At 43.9% G+C, this 20,913-nt stretch overlaps 1 protein-coding gene across 2 annotated transcripts; it reads left to right on the forward strand.

Moving 5' to 3' along the window:
* Positions 1-109: 109 nt before the first annotated feature.
* On the forward strand, positions 110-20,701 carry PPID (peptidylprolyl isomerase D). 2 transcript variants are annotated; one of them, XM_082838723.1, is made up of 10 exons: positions 110-335; positions 1,627-1,767; positions 4,699-4,805; positions 7,033-7,221; positions 8,068-8,190; positions 8,355-8,461; positions 10,334-10,475; positions 12,149-12,235; positions 19,578-19,620; positions 20,340-20,697. In XM_082838723.1, the coding sequence occupies exons 1-10, from the start codon at positions 251-253 to the stop codon at positions 20,426-20,428; spliced, it is 1,113 nt and encodes a 370-aa protein (XP_082694849.1). In that variant the 5' UTR covers positions 110-250; the 3' UTR covers positions 20,429-20,697. The 2 variants fall into 2 exon arrangements, with proteins under 2 accessions (XP_082694849.1, XP_082694850.1); XM_082838724.1 differs by lacking the exon at positions 110-335 and having other exon boundaries at positions 1,726-1,791; positions 4,722-4,805; positions 20,340-20,701.
* Positions 20,702-20,913: the final 212 nt, after the last annotated feature.

Raw genomic sequence — 20,913 nt, forward strand, 5'->3', positions numbered from 1 at the left:
GCCGGAAGTCGGGCGGAGACGCCGGAAGTTGGGCGGAGACGCCGGAAGTCGGGCGGAGACGCCGGAAGTCGGGCGGAGACGCCGGAAGTCGAGCGGAGACGCCGGAAAGTCGGGTCGCGGTCTCCGGGCTCCTGTCGGAAGCTGGTCGCCAGCGCCGCGGTTCTTCGCAGACGCAGCCGGTTTTGGGGTTCGGGTTGCGCGGCGGCCACGGGGTGTTCCGAGGAGCTCGCGAACACGTCTGCGGGCCACAATGTCGTACCCGTCCCCCCAGGCTAAGCCGTCCAACCCCAGTAACCCCCGAGTCTTCTTGGACGTGGACGTCGGAGGGGAGCGAGGTGAGGAGGCGGGGCTCCCGGGGTCGGGGTCCCAGAGGCTGGGGCGGGCCCGCGACCTTGTACCGGTGCCCTGGGGCGTGCGGAAGTTTCTGGAGGTTTCTGTCAGGGGGTGGTGGCGGCCTTTGGGTCTGTCTCGCCCGACTTGGCCGCCCTTCCCCGCCACCTGCTTTTATGTTTGGGGGACATTCAGAAAACCCCAGATACGCGTCTCGGGGGCTCCTGTCGCCTAAAAGTTCCGGATTTTTGTTTTATTTGGTGGGCAAAACTGAGGACGTTAAGGCCGGGGTGCAGCCTGGCAGATAGCTCTGAGGACTGCTCTGAAGGGCTAAGGGAGGAGCCGGGATATATAGGAGTTTTTGCAACAAAAACCAGGTCGTGGGAACATCAAAAGATGACCGTTAACAGAGGAAACCAGGCATGTCAAGTTAAGGGACATAGCGCTTTTCTGTGTATGGGGAGATGCAAGAGTCCGGGCTCACTGAAACCCTTCCTTGGACGTGCACCTCGGCTGCCGGGGCCAGTGTCCTGTGCTTTCTGACCCTGAGTCTCCTCAGGGGGCACCTTTGGGCTGGCTGCAGCGGCTGAGGGCTCGGTGGGCTTGGCACTGGGCAGCCCGTTTGTCTTTATGCTGAGCTCCCGCAGGGCTCACTGTGCAGGCGGCTGTAATGAGAGGGCTCGATGGCTGCAACATCCTTTGCTTACTGGTGGGGCAGGTGATCCTCTTCCATTGACCGCGCGTGCATACACCCCCCCCCCCCCACAGACTTATATGTATCAGTACTTTGATTTTGTTTTGAAATTTAGTGCCAGGTTTATCTTTTACCTGCCTTAGGAATTGTCTAGAATGTGAACTTTTCAGCTTTTGCTTCAGAGGCAGCACTGGGCAGGTTCCACAGAGCACAAAGACTACAGCTGTACCTACAGCATGGCCGACGTGACCCCTCAGGATGTTTCATTTTCTCCTGTTGGTTACTTGGTGATGGGAAGTTATGAGCACATGTCAGAGAAATTAATCAAATGAAAACCATTCCTAGTTCATGGTGTCCTTAAATGGTGCTACTCTTCTGGCTGCTGTGTTGATGATCCTTTGTAAGATGTAGTAAAATAATTGTTTCAAATTCATCTAGATACATGATACTTAACATGAGGTAGACTGAATTTGAATATTAGAAAACTGACCAAAAAGAGAACTCGGTATTTCAGTCACCATAAAATTACCAACTCTCCTTTTACCATTTGCTTATTTAGCTGGTTGTTTTGCGTACTGACACAGTTTCATTTTTTCTTTCAGTTGGTCGAATTGTCTTGGAATTGTTTGCAGATATTGTACCCAAAACGGCAGAAAATTTTCGTGCATTGTGTACAGGAGAAAAAGGCATTGGACCCACCACCGGGAAACCTCTACATTTCAAAGGATGTCCTTTCCATAGAAGTACGAATGCGTTTTCTGAATCTGGTTTTCCTTATAGGTGATTGAATCCTGTTCTTTAGGAGTTAGGGAAGAAAACACTAAGTAGAGGGTGAGAGTTAACAATTACATATATTGGATTATTATTCAGCCATAAAAAGTAATGAAGTACTGATACATGGTACCATGGGGACAAACCTCGAAAATATTATGCTAAGTGATAAAAGCAAGACACAAAAACAAAAGGTCACTTGTTGTTTAACTTCATTTATATGAAATATCCAGAATAGATAAATCCATAGAGACAGAAAGCAGATTGGTGGTTGCCAGGGGCTAGGGGTAGAGGGATGGGGAGTGACTGCTTTTAATTTGTACAAGGTTTCATTTTGGGGTGATGAAAAGAACTTGAAACTAGACAGAGGTGATAATTACCAATACTGTGAATGTACTAAATGTCACTGAATTGTACACTTTAAAATGGTTAGTGGTTAATTTTATGCTATGTAAATTTTACCTCAATTAAAAAAAATCCTCCAAACTGTGTGAACCAAAAAAAAAAAAAATTACTGTTAGTTTCCAAAAGGATGCTTTGAGATCTGAGATGATAGCTCAGTTTCATAAAGGTTGGTCTGTGGAAGGTGGAATTAATTATGGGAGGGTACTAAGGTTTATTTATACAGAAATGGACTATCCTAGCTTCACCAGGGTGTGGCCATGGTAAACAGACAGAGCTTGGGTAGCTTGACTACCTGGTGACAGAAAGTTATGCCTACTTCTTGGGCAGGATTGCTTGGGAAGACTGCAGCCAACTTAAAGATTCTGTGTCTTGGACACCTGGTGTGATGTGTGATCAAAAGGTGACTTTTCACACTGTGTAGTCATACCTTCGTTCAGTGATTATTTGATGGCTCCCCCAATAGACTGTAGGCTCCATGAGTTCAGAAACTGTATCTTGTCACCATTTTGTCCTTAGCATCCAGCATAGTTATTGAGTAGGCCTGCAATAAATATTTGTTCAATGAATAAACAAATGAGTTAAACTATAATTATGAGTATTTAAATTCTTCTAAAACTTGATTAAGAAAAAATTAACAGTGATTTTTTTTTAAAAGAAGATGTTGGGGGTAGGAGTTTATTAATTTCTTTTATTTAGTTTTGTTTTTTTGGGTCTTCGTTTCTGTGTGAGGGCTTTCTCTAGTTGTGGCAAGTGAGGGCCACTCTTCATCGCGGTGTGCGGGCCTCTCCCTATCGCGGCCTCTCTTTTTGCGGAGCACAGGCTCCAGACGCACAGGCTCAGTAGTTGTGGCCCACGGGCCTAGTTGCTCCACGGCATGTGGGATCCTCCCAGACCAGGGCTCAAACCCGTGTCCCCTGCATTAGCAGGCAGATTCTCAACCACTGTGCCACCAGGGAAGCCCCTAACAGTGATTTTAAAATACTTAAACTGTTGATTTACTTTCACGTTTAATAAACTACCAAAATATAAGCATACCATGGAGATATTGCAGGTTCAGTTCCAGTCCACTGCAATAAAGCGAATATTGCAGTAAAGCAAGTCACACAAATTTTTGGTTTCCCAGTGCATATAAAAGTTATGTTTATACTGTAGTCTATTGTGTGTAATAACATTATGTCTGAAAAAATAGTATGTACCTTAATCTAAAAATACTTTATTGCTAAAAATGCCCAAACAATTATAGTAGTAACATCAAAGATTACTCATCACAGATCACCATAACAAATAATAATGAAAGTTTGAAATATTGCAAGAATTACCAAATTTGACACAGAGATATGAAATGAGCAAATGCTTTTGAAAAAAAAATGGCACTGATAGACTTGCTCTATGCAGGATTGCCACAAGCCTTGCAAGTTGTAAAGAAAAAAAAAACACAGTATCTGCAAAGCGCAATAAATGGAGGAGTGCCTGTGTGCTAATAAAGGGTGTGCAGAAAAGAGTTAACGTATCAGGCCTGAGGCTGCTGGCCTTAGAAGAGTCTACTTGCAAGGGTGGCCACTGCCTGGAGTCAGGGAGCGTGGCGCTTGAACCTCTCTCTGAATCCTGGAGGTGATTTACTCTGCCTAGACTCTTTGTGCAATCTGATTTATGCTGGACAGTGCTCTCCTTTGGGAGTCTGGAAGTTTGCTTCCTGCTGGGCAGACAGTGCCTGCAGGATCAGCCCCAGCAGAGACCTCGGGTGCTGAGTCTCTACAGGGCTCTCCTGGGGAGAAACACTGTGCACATGTTGCTGCATTTCTTTGCTGGGGGGAGGAGGAATGTGCCCTGTGACCATTCATGGGAGCGAGGGAGCATAAGGGAACACCTGGATTCCTCCAGGCTCTGCCCGTATCTTCTCTCCCTATCATCCAGCTGTGTCTTCTTACTTACTACATCCGTGTAATACAAACAGATACCGAGTTCTGTGAGTCCTGGGAAATCTCTAAGCATGCGGCAGTGTTCTTGGGAACCCTTGCTACTAAGTGATAATATTTGCTGAAGTACTTGCATTACAGTGTAACAAACCTCTTGGGAATAATTGGTTATTCAGTAGCATTTTTGAGTAACCATTATGTGCCCAGCCATGCACATGGTTACCAAGGAGGAAAAAAGGAGTTGCTGTACTTAATTGTTTGCTGGGAGAGACAGATCATTATGATACATATGATAAAAGGGAGGTAGAATCAAGATGCTGTTGGAGAAGAATAAGGAGTTCCAGTTTTGGGGTCTGACAGTTCTGTCGGGGAGGTGCCACGTGGACTGTTCTTTGAGTGTTAGTGGGCCATCAGGGAGTGGGAGTAGCTGGGATTCAGACTGTGAAAAGCCTTTTAAGAGTTTGCAGTTGTGGACGGGGGCGGGGAAGGACAGGAGAGAAGTTGTCCTCATTACGACATATCCGTTAGTCAGCATTGCTGCCGTCATCTGTAGCTTCTAATGGCGATTTTCCTTTTTTGTAGTTATTAAGAAATTTATGATTCAGGGTGGAGACTTCTCAAATCAGAATGGGACAGGTGGAGAAAGTATTTATGGTGAAAAATTTGAAGATGAAAATTTCCATTATAAGGTAAAGTAGACAAAAATGTGTGTTTGTTTCTGATAATAAAAGTTACGTGCCTGGGATACTTGTTGAATTAGGATAAATGCCTCAGATGTGCTCAGATCTCCTTTATTTGTGAAAGGTATCATATTTGTAAATATACATCTTTTTTTTGGTTAATAAATTTATTTTATTTATTTATTTTTGGCTGTGTTGGGTCTTCATCGCTGCGCGCGGGCTTTCTCCAGTTGCGGTGAGCGGGGGCTGCTCTTCATTGCGGTGCGCGGGCTTCTCATTGCAGCGGCTTCTCTTGTTGCAGAGCACAGGCTCTAGGCACAGTAGTTGTGGTGCGTGGGCTCAGTAGTTGTGGCTCACGGGCTCTAGAGTGCAGGCGCAGTAGTTGTGGTGCAGGGGCTTAGTCACTCCGCGGCATGTGGGGTCTTCCCGGACCAGGGCTCAAACCTGTGTCCCCTGCATTGGCAGGCAGATTCCTAACCACTGCGCCACCAGGGAAGCCCCATAAATATACGTCTTTAATACGCAAAAATTTCATCCAATAGTGATTTTATTGGCAAGAATGCAACAGCTATTTCATTGTGATCAGGTTTATATACTTCAGTAAGGCCAGTGTGTTTTTAAGGGTGGCCACCATATGGCAAAACTGTTTCCAGGAAAAATGTGCTCATCAGAGGGATGGTATGCTTTATGCTTAAATTTGAAGAGCAACAAAAGCATCGCTAATGTCTGGGATGTCAGGGGATTTGCACACTAGCAGATCTGGTTAACGTCCAGGCTCCTAAAGGACATTAGTGGTGCCTGTGCCTTCTTATCTTCCTGGTCCCAAGATGTCCCCGTTGGGGTATGTTGCATCATTCAGGTTATAAGAATGGACATGTAAGTACAAAAGTAAAGTGACTTTTTTTGGAAATGAGAAATATGAGCAAGGTAATTAGGATAATTTGAGAATAAAATGTCATCAGTCTTTTAAACAGTTTATTGCCTGCAGCTAGTACTGTCACTGGCGCCAAAGAGTTTATAAAAATGAAACGCCTTCATGATAAGGAATTAAAAATCTTGCCAGAAAGACAAGATTAAAACACATAGGACAACTGGACAATAATACAATAATACGCTAGTAAATGCTAAGTTGATTGTGACTTTCTGTGTATGCTGTAGGAAGAAAGTATGATATATATTAGGGAAGACACTGAGGGGGAATGGGTACTTAAGCTGGGCAAACTGGACCTCGCAAGGTGGCTGAGATTTGGTTAGAAGGAACTAGAATACAGATGCCAGTTTGAGGGAGGGATGTGAGTGAGGAAGGACAAAGGCGTGAGGAAATAAGGTTAATAATATTTAATATCGTGGGAAGAGCACCAAACTTTTGGAAGGGAGAAAGGGAAGCTACCAGAAGGATGAACACTAAGATCATGTGACGGACATGTTGAGAAGAAGCAAGGGGGCCTTTTGCAAGGGCATCTGGTTCTTCTACACGCTTGGTGGCCTTGAAGGCAGGGCTAGATTTAGGTTGAGGGGTAAAGGCACCTTAGGCGGGAGGACCAGCATGAGTGTTACACGTGCGGCCCAACAAGGAGTGCGTTTAGGAAGCCTTAGGGTCAGGTGGAAAGAGGAAGACAGTGGGGCCACGGAGCCTTTGAACAGGCTGGGCCAAGGTAGGTGTTGGGTTTCGGGAGGTACGCGGCGGTTCCTTTTGGGCATTCTCTCAAGAAGTGCTTCACCGGATGAAAGCCGTGATATTTGGCTTCCTTGGAGAGTAGGAAAGGACCTAACGGAACTTCCAGTCTAAACTGAATGTCCCTCGCTGTTCTCAGTGTAAAGAAAGAATCATAAAGGAAGAATCATAATGTAGGCCTGAGAGCGGGAGCGCTGTTGAGTGCTTTTCAGAAAAAAACGCCCCCGTCATAAGAAAGGGCAAAGCCGAATCACTAGGTCTCCATCTTAAAGACGAAGCGTAAGCACTTTCTCAATACGGCCGGTTTAGAAGTGCCACCCCTGCCCCCCACGATTATTTCTGTTACTTCATTCGGTTTCATAAGCTTTTCTTAAAGTTTAAAAAGGGATTAAGTATCCCACGTTTTGTGAATTAAAGGTTACAGTTGGTACAAAGTAAGATTACACTACACGGTGTGATCTAAATAGTATTGCAGTCCACCCTAGTTTTGTGAATGGTTGGTAGAGAGTAATTCAGACAATAACTCTAACCTTGGTTTTCTTTAATGGCGTATTCCTGCAGCATGATAAGGAGGGATTACTGAGCATGGCAAATGCAGGCCGCAACACAAACGGCTCTCAGTTCTTCATCACGATGGTTCCGACTCCTCACTTGGATGGCAAACACGTGGTGTTTGGCCAAGTGATTAAAGGAATGGGTGTGGCAAGGATTCTGGAGAATGTGGAGGTGAAAGGTGAAAAACCTGCCAAAGTGAGTACCAAGTGACAGGGTAAGACCCTCGTTATCCTAGCTGCCGTCTTAGCAAATGTAAGTAAAAGGCTCAGATGATGGTTAGCTGAAAGACGTTAGGACGGCTCTTGTTAAAGAAGCCTGGCCCTGCCACTTTTTCTTCAAAGCTCTTTTGTACACTGGGAGAGATGAGGGCAGTTTAAAAGGAGGTTGTTATGATTTCAGCATCAGTCTTGCTGATTTTGGTAACTTAACTCTCCTAGACCTGCAAAACTTTGAGTCAGTGTGTATACGAGTACATAGAGAGCAGGAAACCGGGAAACCTTGGTCTCCTTTCTGCCATTTAACTTGTGGTTTAGGCTTGCTCTTGTTATTTAACTTTCCTTGGCCCGTTTCCTTAGCCTACATAAATCATTTAAGGGTTTAGACTGGATTATGTCACTCCCAAGAGGCTTGTGCTCTAAATGTGTGTGAATCCACCCTCACGGGCAGGGTTGTGAGTGGAATTGGAGACTCAGACCTGCAGGAGGGGGGCTGCCACTCAGTGTGCGAAGGAAACAGCAGTCAGTGAGTCAAAGGCACGTGCCCACGTAAGGAGAATCCCACGGGGAACGATGAAACTTCCCACGTAGTCTGTGTGCACGGAGCTCCTGGACAGCAGCAGCAGGCACGTGTGCTGCGAAGTGACCCTGCTGTGCTCCTCGGGGTGTGTGCAGAGGTGCGCCTCCCGACGCCAGCCTGTCGCATCAGAAGCAGCTTGGACGCTGTTGCTCATGCCTTGCGGCTGGAGAGCTTTTAAGCCCAGACTCTTGTTAAAGTCGTCATTAATATGGTAGACGCTTCTACAATTGAGGGTTGTTTTTACAGTTGTGCGTTACTGCAGACTGCGGAGAACTGAAGGGAGGGGATGATTGGGGAATATTCCCCAAGGATGGATCTGGTGACAGTCATCCAGACTTCCCCGAGGATGCAGACATAGATGTAAAAGATGTGAGTACTTTCACGTGGGTTAAAGTTTAAGTACTTAAACTGCTAAAAATATTTAGCTCTAAAATTTTGATCTTTTTATATCAGTCTGTCTCAATGATAGAACTTAGCACTAAACCACGTTATATACTAAAACCCAACATATTCGTGTTCTTTCTTTTGTACAGGTAGATAAAATTTTATTAATAACAGAAGACTTAAAAAACATTGGAAATACTTTTTTCAAATCCCAGAACTGGGAGATGGCCATTAAAAAATACACAAAAGTTTTAAGGTAATAAAATATTTTTAATAAATTGCTGTAAGAACTTGAAATTGAATTATAAACTGAAATTCAAGAGTTGTTTTTTCTATTTTTGGCATATTACTTGCAGAGTAACCAGGTATATTGAAATAGGTGCATTTCTTTGGTTGCTTCCAGATTCTTATTTTGAAAAATTTCAAAACACAGAAAAGTTAAGAATAGTACATGGATAGCCATGTACCTTTACCTGTGTTCACCAGTTTTTAAGTTTTGCCACACTTGTTTGTTTTTTTTTGCGGTACGCGGGCCTCTCACTGTTGTGGCCTCTCCCGTTGCGGAGCATAGGCTCCGGACGCGCAGGCTCAGCTGCCATGGCTCACGGGCCCAGCCGCTCTGCGGCATGTGGGATCTTCCCGGACCGGGGCACGAACCCGTGTCCCCTGCATCGGCAGGCAGACTCCCAACCACTGCGCCACCAGGGAAGCCCTGCCACACTTGTTTTTGCAGAATCATTTTGAAAGGAAGTTGCAGATACCATGACACTTTACCCCTCAATATTTTAGCAAGCATTTCCTGAGAAGCCAGGACACACTTCTACTTAGCCTTAAGACTATGAAAACATCTCGCAAATATCATTATGTCATCCATATTCAGAGGTCCCCAGTTGTTTCAATTTTGTTTTGTTTTTATGCCAGTATCCATTATATCCTTTGGTTTTATGTCTCTAAGGCTCCTCTAATCTTTAACCTCCACATTTTTTATTCATTTGCATTTTGTGGCGTCGAAGCCCGTTGTCTTACGGAAAAGCATCTGTGTGTTTATTGCTTCCTCAAGGTTAGTTTGAGGTTACATATTTTAACAAGGACTTGAATAGGTGACGTGTATGTTTCCTATGATACCGTGTCCTGAAGGCACGTGGCAGTTTCGCCCGTTTTGAGTTTTGGCACTTGGTTAAAGTGGCGTTAGCCACATCTCTGTTATGAAAGTACCTTTCCCCTTTGTAAATAATAAGTCCTCTGTGAGATGATAACTGTGAGATTTTGTGAACATCTCATTCCTAGCCTTTCATCCAGTGGTTTCAGCATCATTGAAGCCCTTTGCCTGAATCAGTTACTACACTGACGCTTGCAGAACTGCGATTTTCTCAGTCATTCTGCAGTTACGATATGGCATTCTTCTGTTTGAAAGACCCTCTACCCCTCCTTCTTTTAAAGTATTACTGTAGTATTTGATCAATTCAACGAATTATACTATTACCGTCGTTCTTTCTGATGCTTGAAGGCTTCCTGATTGTCTGATGGGAGCCCCTTTCCTGTATCCCTTTGACTGTTCTGTTAGTCTGTGAGCTCTTGCTTTCTGTCACAAGATGGTCCAGACCCATCTTATACTTAACCTTGTGTCCAGATCTGAGTTTCTCCAAGGAGCCCTGATTCTTTTCAGTGGGGGACAGACTCTAGAAATCAAATTCTGGGGGCCAGGCCCTTTTCAGTAAACAGCTAGGAACTACAGTAAAAGACAAGTCAGAATCACCACCACAGGGCTCTTCACCTGTCCCCATTCCAGTCCCTGTCCCACAATGACAGCCTTGGTTCCAAACCTAATTACACTGGAAAGTGGGTGATGGAAACCTGAGCTTTACAAATAGAAGTGTTCCTTACTGTATAATCTCTAGGTTTGGGGATTGTTCTTAAGTTGTCTTCTTTGAACATTTTGGGAAGGAAGTTGGAACAAGTAAAAATCTTCTAAAGGAAAGCATTTAATAAAAAGATTGTGGTCATTAAGAACATTAATATCAGCATGTGATAAACCTTTGTATCAGAACTGGCGCAGCACGTTTTGACCGAGTGGAGGAGAGCAGAGTTAAGTCTTAATGGAGGCTGCTTGTACCGATGTGTTCTCCAGGTATGTGGAAGGCTCGAAGGCTGCTACTGAGAACGCAGGCAGAGCAAAGCTGCAGCCTGTCACTTTGAGCTGCCTGCTGAATATTGGAGCCTGCAAACTGAAGCTGTCCGATTGGCAGGGAGCAGTCGACAGCTGTTTGGAGGTAAGTCTGTTGATGTTACCTTTTTGAAAGAGTTGGATGATGACTTACTACTTTGAACAAAAGCAGTTTTATGTGACACTACTGTTATCTTATTGCGGAGGACCTAGTGAGACCCAGTGAAACAATCCAAGTCACTTTATCTCTGAGTATTTTGGACCTCAGTTCTTCCTCTCAGACCATTCATTTAGCTTATAACACTACATCACTTGATTTCTCTGAAGACACTTTCCTCCTCAGCTCATTTATTCACTTAACAGTTGAGTGCCTGTTATGTGCCAGGCATTGGAAGACAGAGCCAGGAATGACTGCGACTGTGGCCGGCGAGGTTGTTAGCAGAGCGTCGTCGCTTTGCCATCTTGAGCAAGTTCCTACCTGCAGAGTCTGAGTTTCTTCGTACGCCAAATGGAAGTACTGCTTTCCTCCTGGGATTGCTAAGACCATGTGTAATGCACGGAAAGCGTTTAGTGCAGTGCTGGGAGCAGGTTAAGCAGCTAACAGACACTTCGGTGTTTTAATTGAAAGACCCCCCCCCCTTGAGGAGCTTTTTTGGTGGGAGAAGGAGTCAGTTTCAACGTAGGGTCGTCAGGACTTGTACAGGGACAGTGCATGCTGTTGGGACACATAGGAAGGTGCCCTGCCTTCACGGGGACGTCCGGGAGTGCTAACGACAAAGCTGGCAAGGTGGCAGCCTGCCTTCCTTAAACAGAGCAGTTATGACTGCCTCCCTCTTGCACAGTTTGTTTGAACAGTTTTCCAAACTAAAACATATATTTTAGAAAGACCGCCTCTAGTAACTTTTATGTATATTGCACATTAATCTAGGTCACAAAGATCAGCTATGCCCGAGCAAGTGGAAATAAAATGAGGTCCTAATTTAGTGGGGTAGGTGGAATAAGGAATAAGAATGTGTTTATTAGGAGGGAACATGCGACAGAGGACGAGATCGCTCTTCACTCTGGATCGCTTTTTGACCTTTGTGAGGCAGATAATATACACCCTTTTCAGTAAAATCGAAATATTGATCTCTAAAAGATGTTACTAAAGAATTAAAATGTTTCAGAGGATAAACCTATTAAAAGTTACTCATGCTCCTGAAAAACCCCTAGATGTCAACCAAATGACTGTATCCAAATTTCTATCCAGAATGTTTTTCTCCTATCAGCTAGGGCCCAATCAGGAGATAGACACCACACAGTAATTCCAACAGAGAAAGGTTACTGTCAGATACACATAAGGGGCAGATTGGAGTAGCGAGGGGTTGGCTAGGAGAGGGAACGCTGAAGGATCTGGGTATTGCAGGGTATATGTGTATGTATATGTGCAGAGACGTGTGTGATGCAGGAGCAGCTGCTCCCTCTGGGGTGCATGGAGGCCCTGGGCCGAGACCCAGGCGCGACAGGGAGGGGGGCTGGGCCACACTGGGTGCCCTGGAGCTTGGGGGAGCTCGCGGGAGGCTCGCAGGGACCTGCAAGGGAAGTGGGTCCCTCGCCCGTGGGCACTGGGCGCCCTCTGCTGACAAAGCAGCGTGTAACCGGAGGCTCTCAGGGCCCAGCGCCCTTATCACAGAACAGTGAACGGCTGGTTTGGAGCTAACAGGCAGTAAATGGAAATCCAGCATGTATACTTAGTACTCAGTACTTAGATAAAAATATTAACTGTATAACTTTCTGTAGGCCCTTGAAATAGATCCGGCAAATACCAAAGCACTGTACCGTAGAGCCCAAGGATGGCAGGGACTAAAAGAATACGACCAAGCATTGGTAAAGTTTTGTTTTAAATTTTATTTTTTAACATCTTTATTGGAGTATAATTGCTTTACAATCGTGTGTTAGTTTCTGCTTTACAACAAAGTGAATCAGTTACACATATACATATATCCCCGTATCTCTTCCCTCTTGTGTCTCCCTCCCACCCTCCCCATTCCAGCCCTCTAGGTGGTCACAAAGCACCGAGCTGATGTCCCTGTGCTATGCGGCTGCTTCCCACTAGCTATCTATTTTACGTTTGGTAGTGTATATATGTCATTGCCACTCTCTCACTTTGTCCCAGCTTACCGTTCCCCCTCCCCGCATCCTCAAGTCCATTCTCTAGTAGGTCTGCATCTTTATTCCCATCCTGCCCCTAGGTTCTTCATGACCATTTTTTTTTTTTTTAAGATTCCGTATATATGTGTTAGCATACGGTATTTGTTTTTCTCTTTCTGACTTACTTCACTCTGTATGACAGTCTCTAGGTCCATCCACCTCACTACAGACAACTCAGTTTTGTTCCATTTTATGGCTAACATTCCATTGTATATATGCGCCACTTCTTCTTTATCCATTCCTCTGTTGATGGACACTTAGGTTGCTTCCATGTCCTGGCTATTGGAAATAGTGCTGCAATGAACATTGTGGTACATGACTCTTTTTGAATTATGGTTTTCTCAGGGTATATGCCCAGTAGTGGGATTGTTGGGTCATATGGTAGTTCTATTTTTAGTTCTTTAAGGAACCTCCCTACTGTTCTCCATAGTGGCTGTATCAGTTTATATTCCCACCAACAGTGCAAGAGGGTTCCCTTTTCTCCACATCCTCTCCAGCATTTACTGTTTGTAGATTTTTTGATGACGGCCATTCTGACTGGTGTGAGGTGATACCTCATTGTAGTTGTGATTTGCATTTCTCTAATGATTAATGATGTTGAGCATTCTTTCATGTGTCTGTTGGCAATCTGTATACCTTCTTTGGAGAAATGTCTTCTGCCCATTTTCGGAGTGCGTTGTTTGTTTTTCTAATATTGAGCTGCATGAGCTGCTTGTAAAATTTGGAGATTAATCCTTTGTCAGTTGCTTCATTTGCAAATATTTTCTCCCATTCTGAGGGTTGTCTTTTCGTCTTGTTTATGGTTTCCTTTGCTGTGCAAAACCTTTTACGTTTCCTTAGGTCCCATTTGTTTATTTTTGCTTTTATTTCCATTTCTCTAGGAGGTGGGTCAAAAAGAATCTTGCTGTGATTTATGTCATAGAGTGTTCTGCCAATGTTTTCCTCTAAGAGTTTGATGGTGTCTGGCCTTACATTTAGGTCGTTAATCCATTTTGAATTTATTTTTGTGTATGGTGTTAGGGAGTGTTCTAATTTCATTCTTTTACATGTAGCTGTCCAGGTTTCCCAATACCACTTATTGAAAAGGCTGTCTTTTCTCCACTGTATATTCTTGCCTCCTTTATCAAAGATAAGGTGACCATAGGTGCGTGGGTTTATCTCTGGGCTTTCTATCCTGTTCCATCGATCTATATTTCTGTTCCTGTGTCAGTACCATACTGACTTGATTACTGTAGCTTTGTAGTATAGTCTGAAGTCAGGGAGCCTGATTCCTCCAGCTCCATTTTTCTTTCTCAAGATTGCTTTGGCTATTCGGGGTCTTTTGTGTTTCCATACAAATTGTGAAATTTCTTGTTCTAGTTCTGTGAACAATGCCAGTGGTAGTTTGATAGGGATTGCATTGAATCTGTAGATTGCTTTGGGTAGTAGTCATTTTCACAATGTTGATTCTTCCAGTCCAAGAACATCGTATATCTCTCCATCTGTTGGTATCATCTTTAATTTCTTTCATCAGTATCTTATAATTTCCTGCATACAGGTCTTTTGTCTCCTTAGGTAGGTTTGTTCCTAGATATGTTATTCTTTTTGTTGCAATGGTAAATGAGAGTGTTTCCTTAATTTCTCTTACAGATTTTTCATCGTTAGTGTATAGGAATGCAAGAGACTTCTGTGCATTAATTTTGTATCCTGCTACTTTACTAAATTCATTGATTAGTTCTAGTAGTTTTCTGGTGGCATTTTTAGGATTCTCTATGTATAGTATCATGTCATCTGCAAACAGTGACAGCTTTACTTCTTTTCCAATTTGGATTCCTATTATTTCTTTTTCTTCTCTGATTGCCATGGCTAAAACTTCCAAAACTATGTTGAATAAGAGTGGTGAGAGTGGGCAACCTTGTCTTGTTCCTGATCTTAGTGGAAATACTTTCAGTTTTTCACCATTGAGGACGATGTTGGCTGTGGGTTTGCCATATATGGCTTTTATTATGTTGAGGAAAGTTCCCTCTAGGCCTACTTTCTCAAGGGTTTTTATCACAAATGGGTGTTGAATTTTGTCAAAAGCTTTCTCTGCATCTATTGAGATGACCATATGGTTTTTCTCCTTCAATTTGTTAATATGGTGTATCACATTGATTGATTTGCATATATTGAAGAATCCTTGCATCCCTGGGATAAACCCCACTTGATCATAGTGAATGATCCTTTTAATGTGCTGTTGGATTGTGTTTGCTACTATTTTGTTGAGGATTTTTGCATCTGTGTTTATCAGTGATATTGGCCTGTAGTTTTCTTTCTTTGTGACATCTTTGTCTGGTTTTGGTATCAGGGTGATGGTGGCCTCGTAGAATGAGTTTGGGAGTGTTCCTCCCTCTGCTATAGTTTGGAAGGTTTTGAGAAGGATAGGTGTTAGCTCTTCTCTAAATGATGCATAAAATTCGCCTGTGAAGCCGTCTGGTCCTGGGCCTTTTGTTTGTTGGAAGTTTTTGTGTGTGTGTGTGTGGTACGCGGGCCTCTCAATGTTGCGGCCTCTCCTGTTGTGGAGCACAGGCTCCAGTCACGCAAGCTCAGGGGCCATAGCTCATGGGCCCAGCCGCTCCGAGGCACGTGGGATCTTCCTGGACCGGGGCACGAACCCGTGTCCCTTGCATCGGCAGGTGAACTCTCAACGACTGCACCACCAGGGAAGCCCTTATTGGAAGATTTTTAATCACAGTTTCAATTTCAGTGCTTGTGATTGGTCTGTAGATATTTTCTATTTCTTCCTGGTTTGGTCTCGGAAGGTTGTGCATTTCTAAGAATTTGTCCATTTCTTCCAGGTTGTCCACTTTATTGGCATATAGTTGCTTGTAGTAATCTCTCATGATCCTCTGTATTTCGGCAGTGTCATTTGTTACTTCTCATTTTTCATTTGTAATTCTATTGATTTGAGTCTTCTTTTTTTTTTTGATAAGTCTGGCTAATGGTTTATCAATTTTGCTTATTTTCTCAAAGAATCAGTTCTTAGTTTTATTGCTCTTTGCTATTGTTTCCTTCACTTCTTTTCCTTTATTTCTGATCGGATCTTTATGATTTCTTTCCTAATGCTAACTTTGGGGAGTTTTGTTCTTCTTTCTCTAATTGCTTTAGGTGTAAGGTTAGGTTGTTTATTTGAGATGTTTCTTGAGGTAGGATTGTACTGCTATAAACTTCCCTCTTAGAACTGCTTTTGCTGCCTCCTATAGGTTTTGGGTCATCATGTTTTCATTGTCATTTGTTTCTAGGTATTTTTTGATTTCCACTTTGATTTCTTCAGTGATCTCTTGGTTATTTAGTAGCATATTATTTAGACTCCATGTGTTTGTTATCTCTTTTTCCTGTAATTGATACCTAGTTTCAGCGTTGTGGTTGGAAAAGATACTTGATACGATTTCAATTTTATTAAATTTACCAAGGCTTGATTTGTGACCCAAGATGTGATCTATCCTGGAGAATGTTCCATGAGCACTTGAGACGAACGTATATTCTGTTGTTTTTGGGTGGAATGTCCTATAAATATCAATTAAGTCCATCTTGTTTAATGTATCATTTAAAGCTTGTGTTTCCTTATTTATTTTCATTTTTGATGATCTGTCCATTGGTGAAAGTGGGGTGTTAAAGTCTCCTACTATGATTGTGTTACTGTTGATTTCCCCTTTTATGGCTGTTAGCCTTTGCCTTATGTATTGAGGTGCTCCTATGTTGGGTGCATAAATATTTATAATTGTTATATCTTCTTCTTGGATCGATCCCTTGATCAGTATGTAGTGTCCTTCTTTGTCTCTTGTAATAGTCTTTGTTTTAAAGTCTATTTTGTCTGATATGAGAATTGCTACTCCAGCTTTCTTTTGGTTTCCATTTGCATGGAATATCTTTTTCCATCCCCTCACTTTCAGTCTGTATGTGTCCCGAGGTCTGAAGTGGGTCTCTTGTAGACAGCATATATATGGGTCTCGTTTTTCTATCCATTCAGCCAGTCTGTGTCTTTTGGTTGGAGCATTTAATCCATTTACATTTAAGGTAATTATCGATATGTATGTTCCTATTCCCATTTTCTTAATTGTTTTGGGTTTATTATTGTAGGTCTTTTCCTTCTCCTGTGTTTCCTGCCTAGAGAAGTACCTTTAGCGTTTGTTGTAAAGCTGGTTTGGTGGTGCTGAATTCTCTTAGCTTTTGCTTGTCTGTAAAGGTTTTAATTTCTCCATCAAATCTGAATGAGATCCTTGCTGGGTAGAGTAATCTTGGTTGTAGGTTTTTCTCCTTCATCACTTTAAATATGTCCTGCCACTCCGTTCTGGCTAGTAGAGTTTCTGCTGAAAGATCAGCTGTTAACCTTATGGGAATTCCCTTATGTGTTATTTGTTGTTTTTCCCTTGCTGCTTTTAATATTTGTTCTTTGTATTTAATTTTTGATAGTTTGATTAATATGTGTCTTGGCGTGTTTCTCCCTGGATTTATCCTGTATGGGACTCTCTGTGCTTCCTGGACTTAACTATTTCCTTTCCCATATTAGGGAAGTTTTCAACTATAATCTCTTCAAATATTTTCTCAGTCATTTTCTTTTTCTCTTCTTCTTCTCGGACCCCTATAATTTGAATGTTGCTGTGTTTAATGTTGTCCCAGAGGTCTCTGAGACTGTCCTCAATTCTTTTCATTCTTTTTTCTTTATTCTGCTCTGAGGTAGTTATTTCCACTATTTTATCTTCGAGGTCACTTATCCGTTCTTCTGCCTCAGTTATTCTGCTATTGATACCTTCTAGAGAATTAATTTCATTTATTGTGGTGTTCATCTCTGTTTGCTCTGTAGTTCTTCTAGGTCCTTGTTAAACGTTTCTTGTATTTTCTCCATTCTATTTCCAAGATTTTGGATCATCTTTACTATCATTACTCTGAATTCCTTTTCAGGTAGACTGCCTATTTCCTCTTCATTTGTTAGGTCTGGTGGGTTTTTGCCTTGCTCCTTCATCTGCTGTTTCTCTGTCTTCTCCTTTTGCTTAACTTACTGTGGTCTCCTTTTTGCAGGCTGCAGGTTCATAGTTCCCGTTGTTTTTGATGTCTGCCCCCAGTGGCTAAGGTTGGTTCAGTGGGTTGTGTAGGCTTCCTGGTGGAGGGGACTAGTGCCAGTGTTCTGGTGGATGAGGCTGGATCTTGTCTTTCTGGTGGGCAGGTCCACGTCTGGTGGTGGGTTTTGGGGTGTCTGAGGCGTTATGATGATTTTAGGCAGCCTGTCTGCTAATGGGTGGGTTTGTGTTCCTGTCTTGCTAGTTGTTTGGCATAGGGTGTCCAGCACTGGAGATTGCTGGCCGTTGGGTGGAGCTGGGTCTTGGTGTTGAGATGGAGAATTCTGGGAGAGTTTCGCTGTTTGATATTATGTGGAGCTGGGAGGTCTCTGGTGGACCAGTGTCCTGAACTTGGCTCTCCCACCTCAGAGGCTCAGGCCTGACGCCTGGCTGGAGCACCAAGAGCCTGTCCTCCCCGCAGCTCAGAATAAAATGTAGAAAAAAAGAAAGAAAGAAAAAGAAGGTAAAATAAAATAAAGTAAAATAAAGTTATTAAAATAAAAAATATTAAGAAAAAAATTTTGTAAGTAATAATAATAATAAAAAAAAAAACGGACAGACAGAACCCTAGGACAAATGGTGAAAGCAAAGCTATACAGACAAAATCTCACACAGAAGCATACACATACACACTCACAAAAAGAGGAAAAGGGGAAAAAATAATAAATCTTGCTCTCGAAGTCCACCTCCTCAATTTGGGATGATTGGTTGTCTATTCATGTATTCCACAGATGCAGGGTACATCAAGTTTATTGTGGAGCTATAATCCGCTGCTCCTGAGGCTGCTGGGAGAGATTTCCCTTTCTCTTCTTTGTTCGCACAGCTCCCAGGGCTCAGCTTTGGATTTGGCCCCGCCTCTGCATGTAGGTCGCCGGAGGGCGTCTGTTCTTCGCTCAGACAGGACGGGGTTAAAGGAGCCGCTGATTCGGGGGCTCTGGCTCACTCAGGCCGGGGGGAGGGAGGGGTACGGATGCGGGGCGAGCCTGCAGCGGCAGAGGCCAGCATAACATTGCACCAGCCTGAGGCGTGCTGCGCGTTCTCCCGGGGGAGTTGTCCCTGGATCCCGGGACCCTGTCAGTGGTGGGCTGCACAGGCTCCCCGGAAGGGGGTGTGGACAGTGACCTGTGCTCGCACACAGGCCCCTTGGTGGCGGCAGCAGCAGCCTTAGCGTCTCATGCCTGTCTCTGGGGTCCGTGCTTTTAGCTGAGGCTCGTGCCCGTGTCTGGAGCTCATTTAGGTGGTGCTCTGAATCCCCTCTCCTCGCGCACCACCTGCCTCTTCAGCAGCTCCAGACGTTTCCCGGACTCCCTCCCGGCTAGCCGTGGCGCACTAGCCCACTTCAGGCTGTGTTCACGCCGCCAACCCCAGTCCTCTCCCTGCGCTCCGACCGAAGCCCGAGCCTCAGCTCCCAGCCCCGCCCGCCCCGGCGGGTGAGCAGACAAGCCTCTCGGGCTGGTGAGTGCTGGTCGGCACCGATCCTCCGTGCGGGAATCTCTCTGCTTTGCCCTCCGCACCCACCCCTGTGGCTGCGTTCTCCTCCGTGGCTCCAAAGCTTCCCCTGTCTGCCACCCGCAGTCTCAGCTCGTGAAGGGGCTTCTAGTGTGTGGAAACCTTTCCTCCTTCATGGCTCCCTGCCAGAGGTGCGGGTCCTGTCCCTATTCTTTTCTCTTTGTTTTTTCATTTTCTTTTGCCCTAGCCAGGTACGTGGGGGAGGTTCTTGCCTTTTGGGAGGTCTGAGGTGTTCTGCCAGCGTTCAGTAGGTGTTCTGTAGTTGTTCCATGTGTAGATGTAGTTTTGATGTATCTGTGGGGAGGAAGGTGATGTCCACGTCTTACTCCTCCGCCATCTTGAAGCTCCTCTCTGTTTTAAATTTTAATTAAAAAAGAAAGCCACTTTCATAACTCATAACCTAATATTTCTTTAATTTTTTTTCCCAATTAAAGGCTGATCTTAAGAAAGCTCAGGAGATAGCACCAGAGGATAAAGGTAAGTTGGCAGTTTCTGTAGTGCAAGTTCATTTTGTCCCTTAAGAATTGATCCTCATGAACTAGCATACGCTTTGCCACTTAGAGGTTGCCTTGTCCAGCAGATACTGCAGAGCGCCTGTTCCAGGCCAGACTCCAGGCGTGCTGGAGAAAGCACAAGTCAGGGTCCTGCCTTCAGCAGCCACTGTCCACGTGTCTGAAGACTGTGTGCTCTGCTGTCCTGTAATTCTAGATGGAAGAGCAGCGTTAGAAGACACAGTATTTAGGGCGAATTTAGTGTTTGGGACCATTTCTTAAGCTGAACGTGGCCATGACCTAAGTATTCTAGCTACTGAATATGTTTTAGGAAAGTTTTGGAAAGCTGTGACAAAAATAAGCCTGTTTTTCAAATAAACCAAGTACACATGGTGATTCTAGGTCTAGATGTGGACATAGGTCTTTGGGGAGGCACTTCAGTGGGGTCCCCCCTCTCATGGAAGGGAGAAGGCGTATCTGTGTGTAATTCAGTTAGTTCTCTCGGTGGACAGTCTCCTAAAATTGTGCTCTGTGGTTTTTATGTTTGTGTGGTCGCTTTCTCCAAGTAAAATACACTGTTAATAGGGCTCAGTTACCCTTTGAAGAGTTATATCATTTTTTATCACACTAAAGCATGAGTTTGCTGGCCAGCCTAAGTTTTTGGATGTTTTGAGAAATAACTCATATTACATATTTATTTTGCAGCTATCCAGGCAGAATTGCTGAAAGTCAAGCAAAAGATAAAGGCACAGAAAGATAAAGAGAAGGCAGCTTATGCAAAAATGTTTGCTTAATAAGGAATTCAGTTTTGCTTAAGTATGCATTGAAGTGAGACAATTAAAGGATCTTGTCTATTATGTATGATCCCTAATGTGTTCCCTCTGAGAATTCAGTTCCCATTGTTTGCAGTCTAGGAATACAGGTAGGGATTCACTCTTAATAGACCAGTGTTACAAAATATGCTGAAGTTGAACTCATTTTAAATGGTTCTCTGCATTACAAAGGATAATGGTGTCCAGTGTATTTTAAACTTCTAGACACATCTTGTTTGAATAAACAGATGAAAAGTGAAGTATGTATGTTGTTTGTCTCAGTTCTTTGATGCATCTCTCTGTGACCTGTGTGCAGGGCTGGCAGACGTCTCTAAAGGGTCAGGTAGACATTACAGTCTGTCACGGCTACCCAGTTCTGCACGTGGAGCTCAAAAGCCCCCATCGACAGTGTGTAAGCCAGGAGGCACTGCTGTGTTCCAGTAAAACTGCGTAAGAAGAGTGGTGGG

This window comes from Leucopleurus acutus, assembly GCF_964270905.1.
Source record: "Leucopleurus acutus genome assembly, chromosome: 4".
Taxonomy (NCBI): Eukaryota; Metazoa; Chordata; class Mammalia; order Artiodactyla; family Delphinidae; genus Leucopleurus; species Leucopleurus acutus.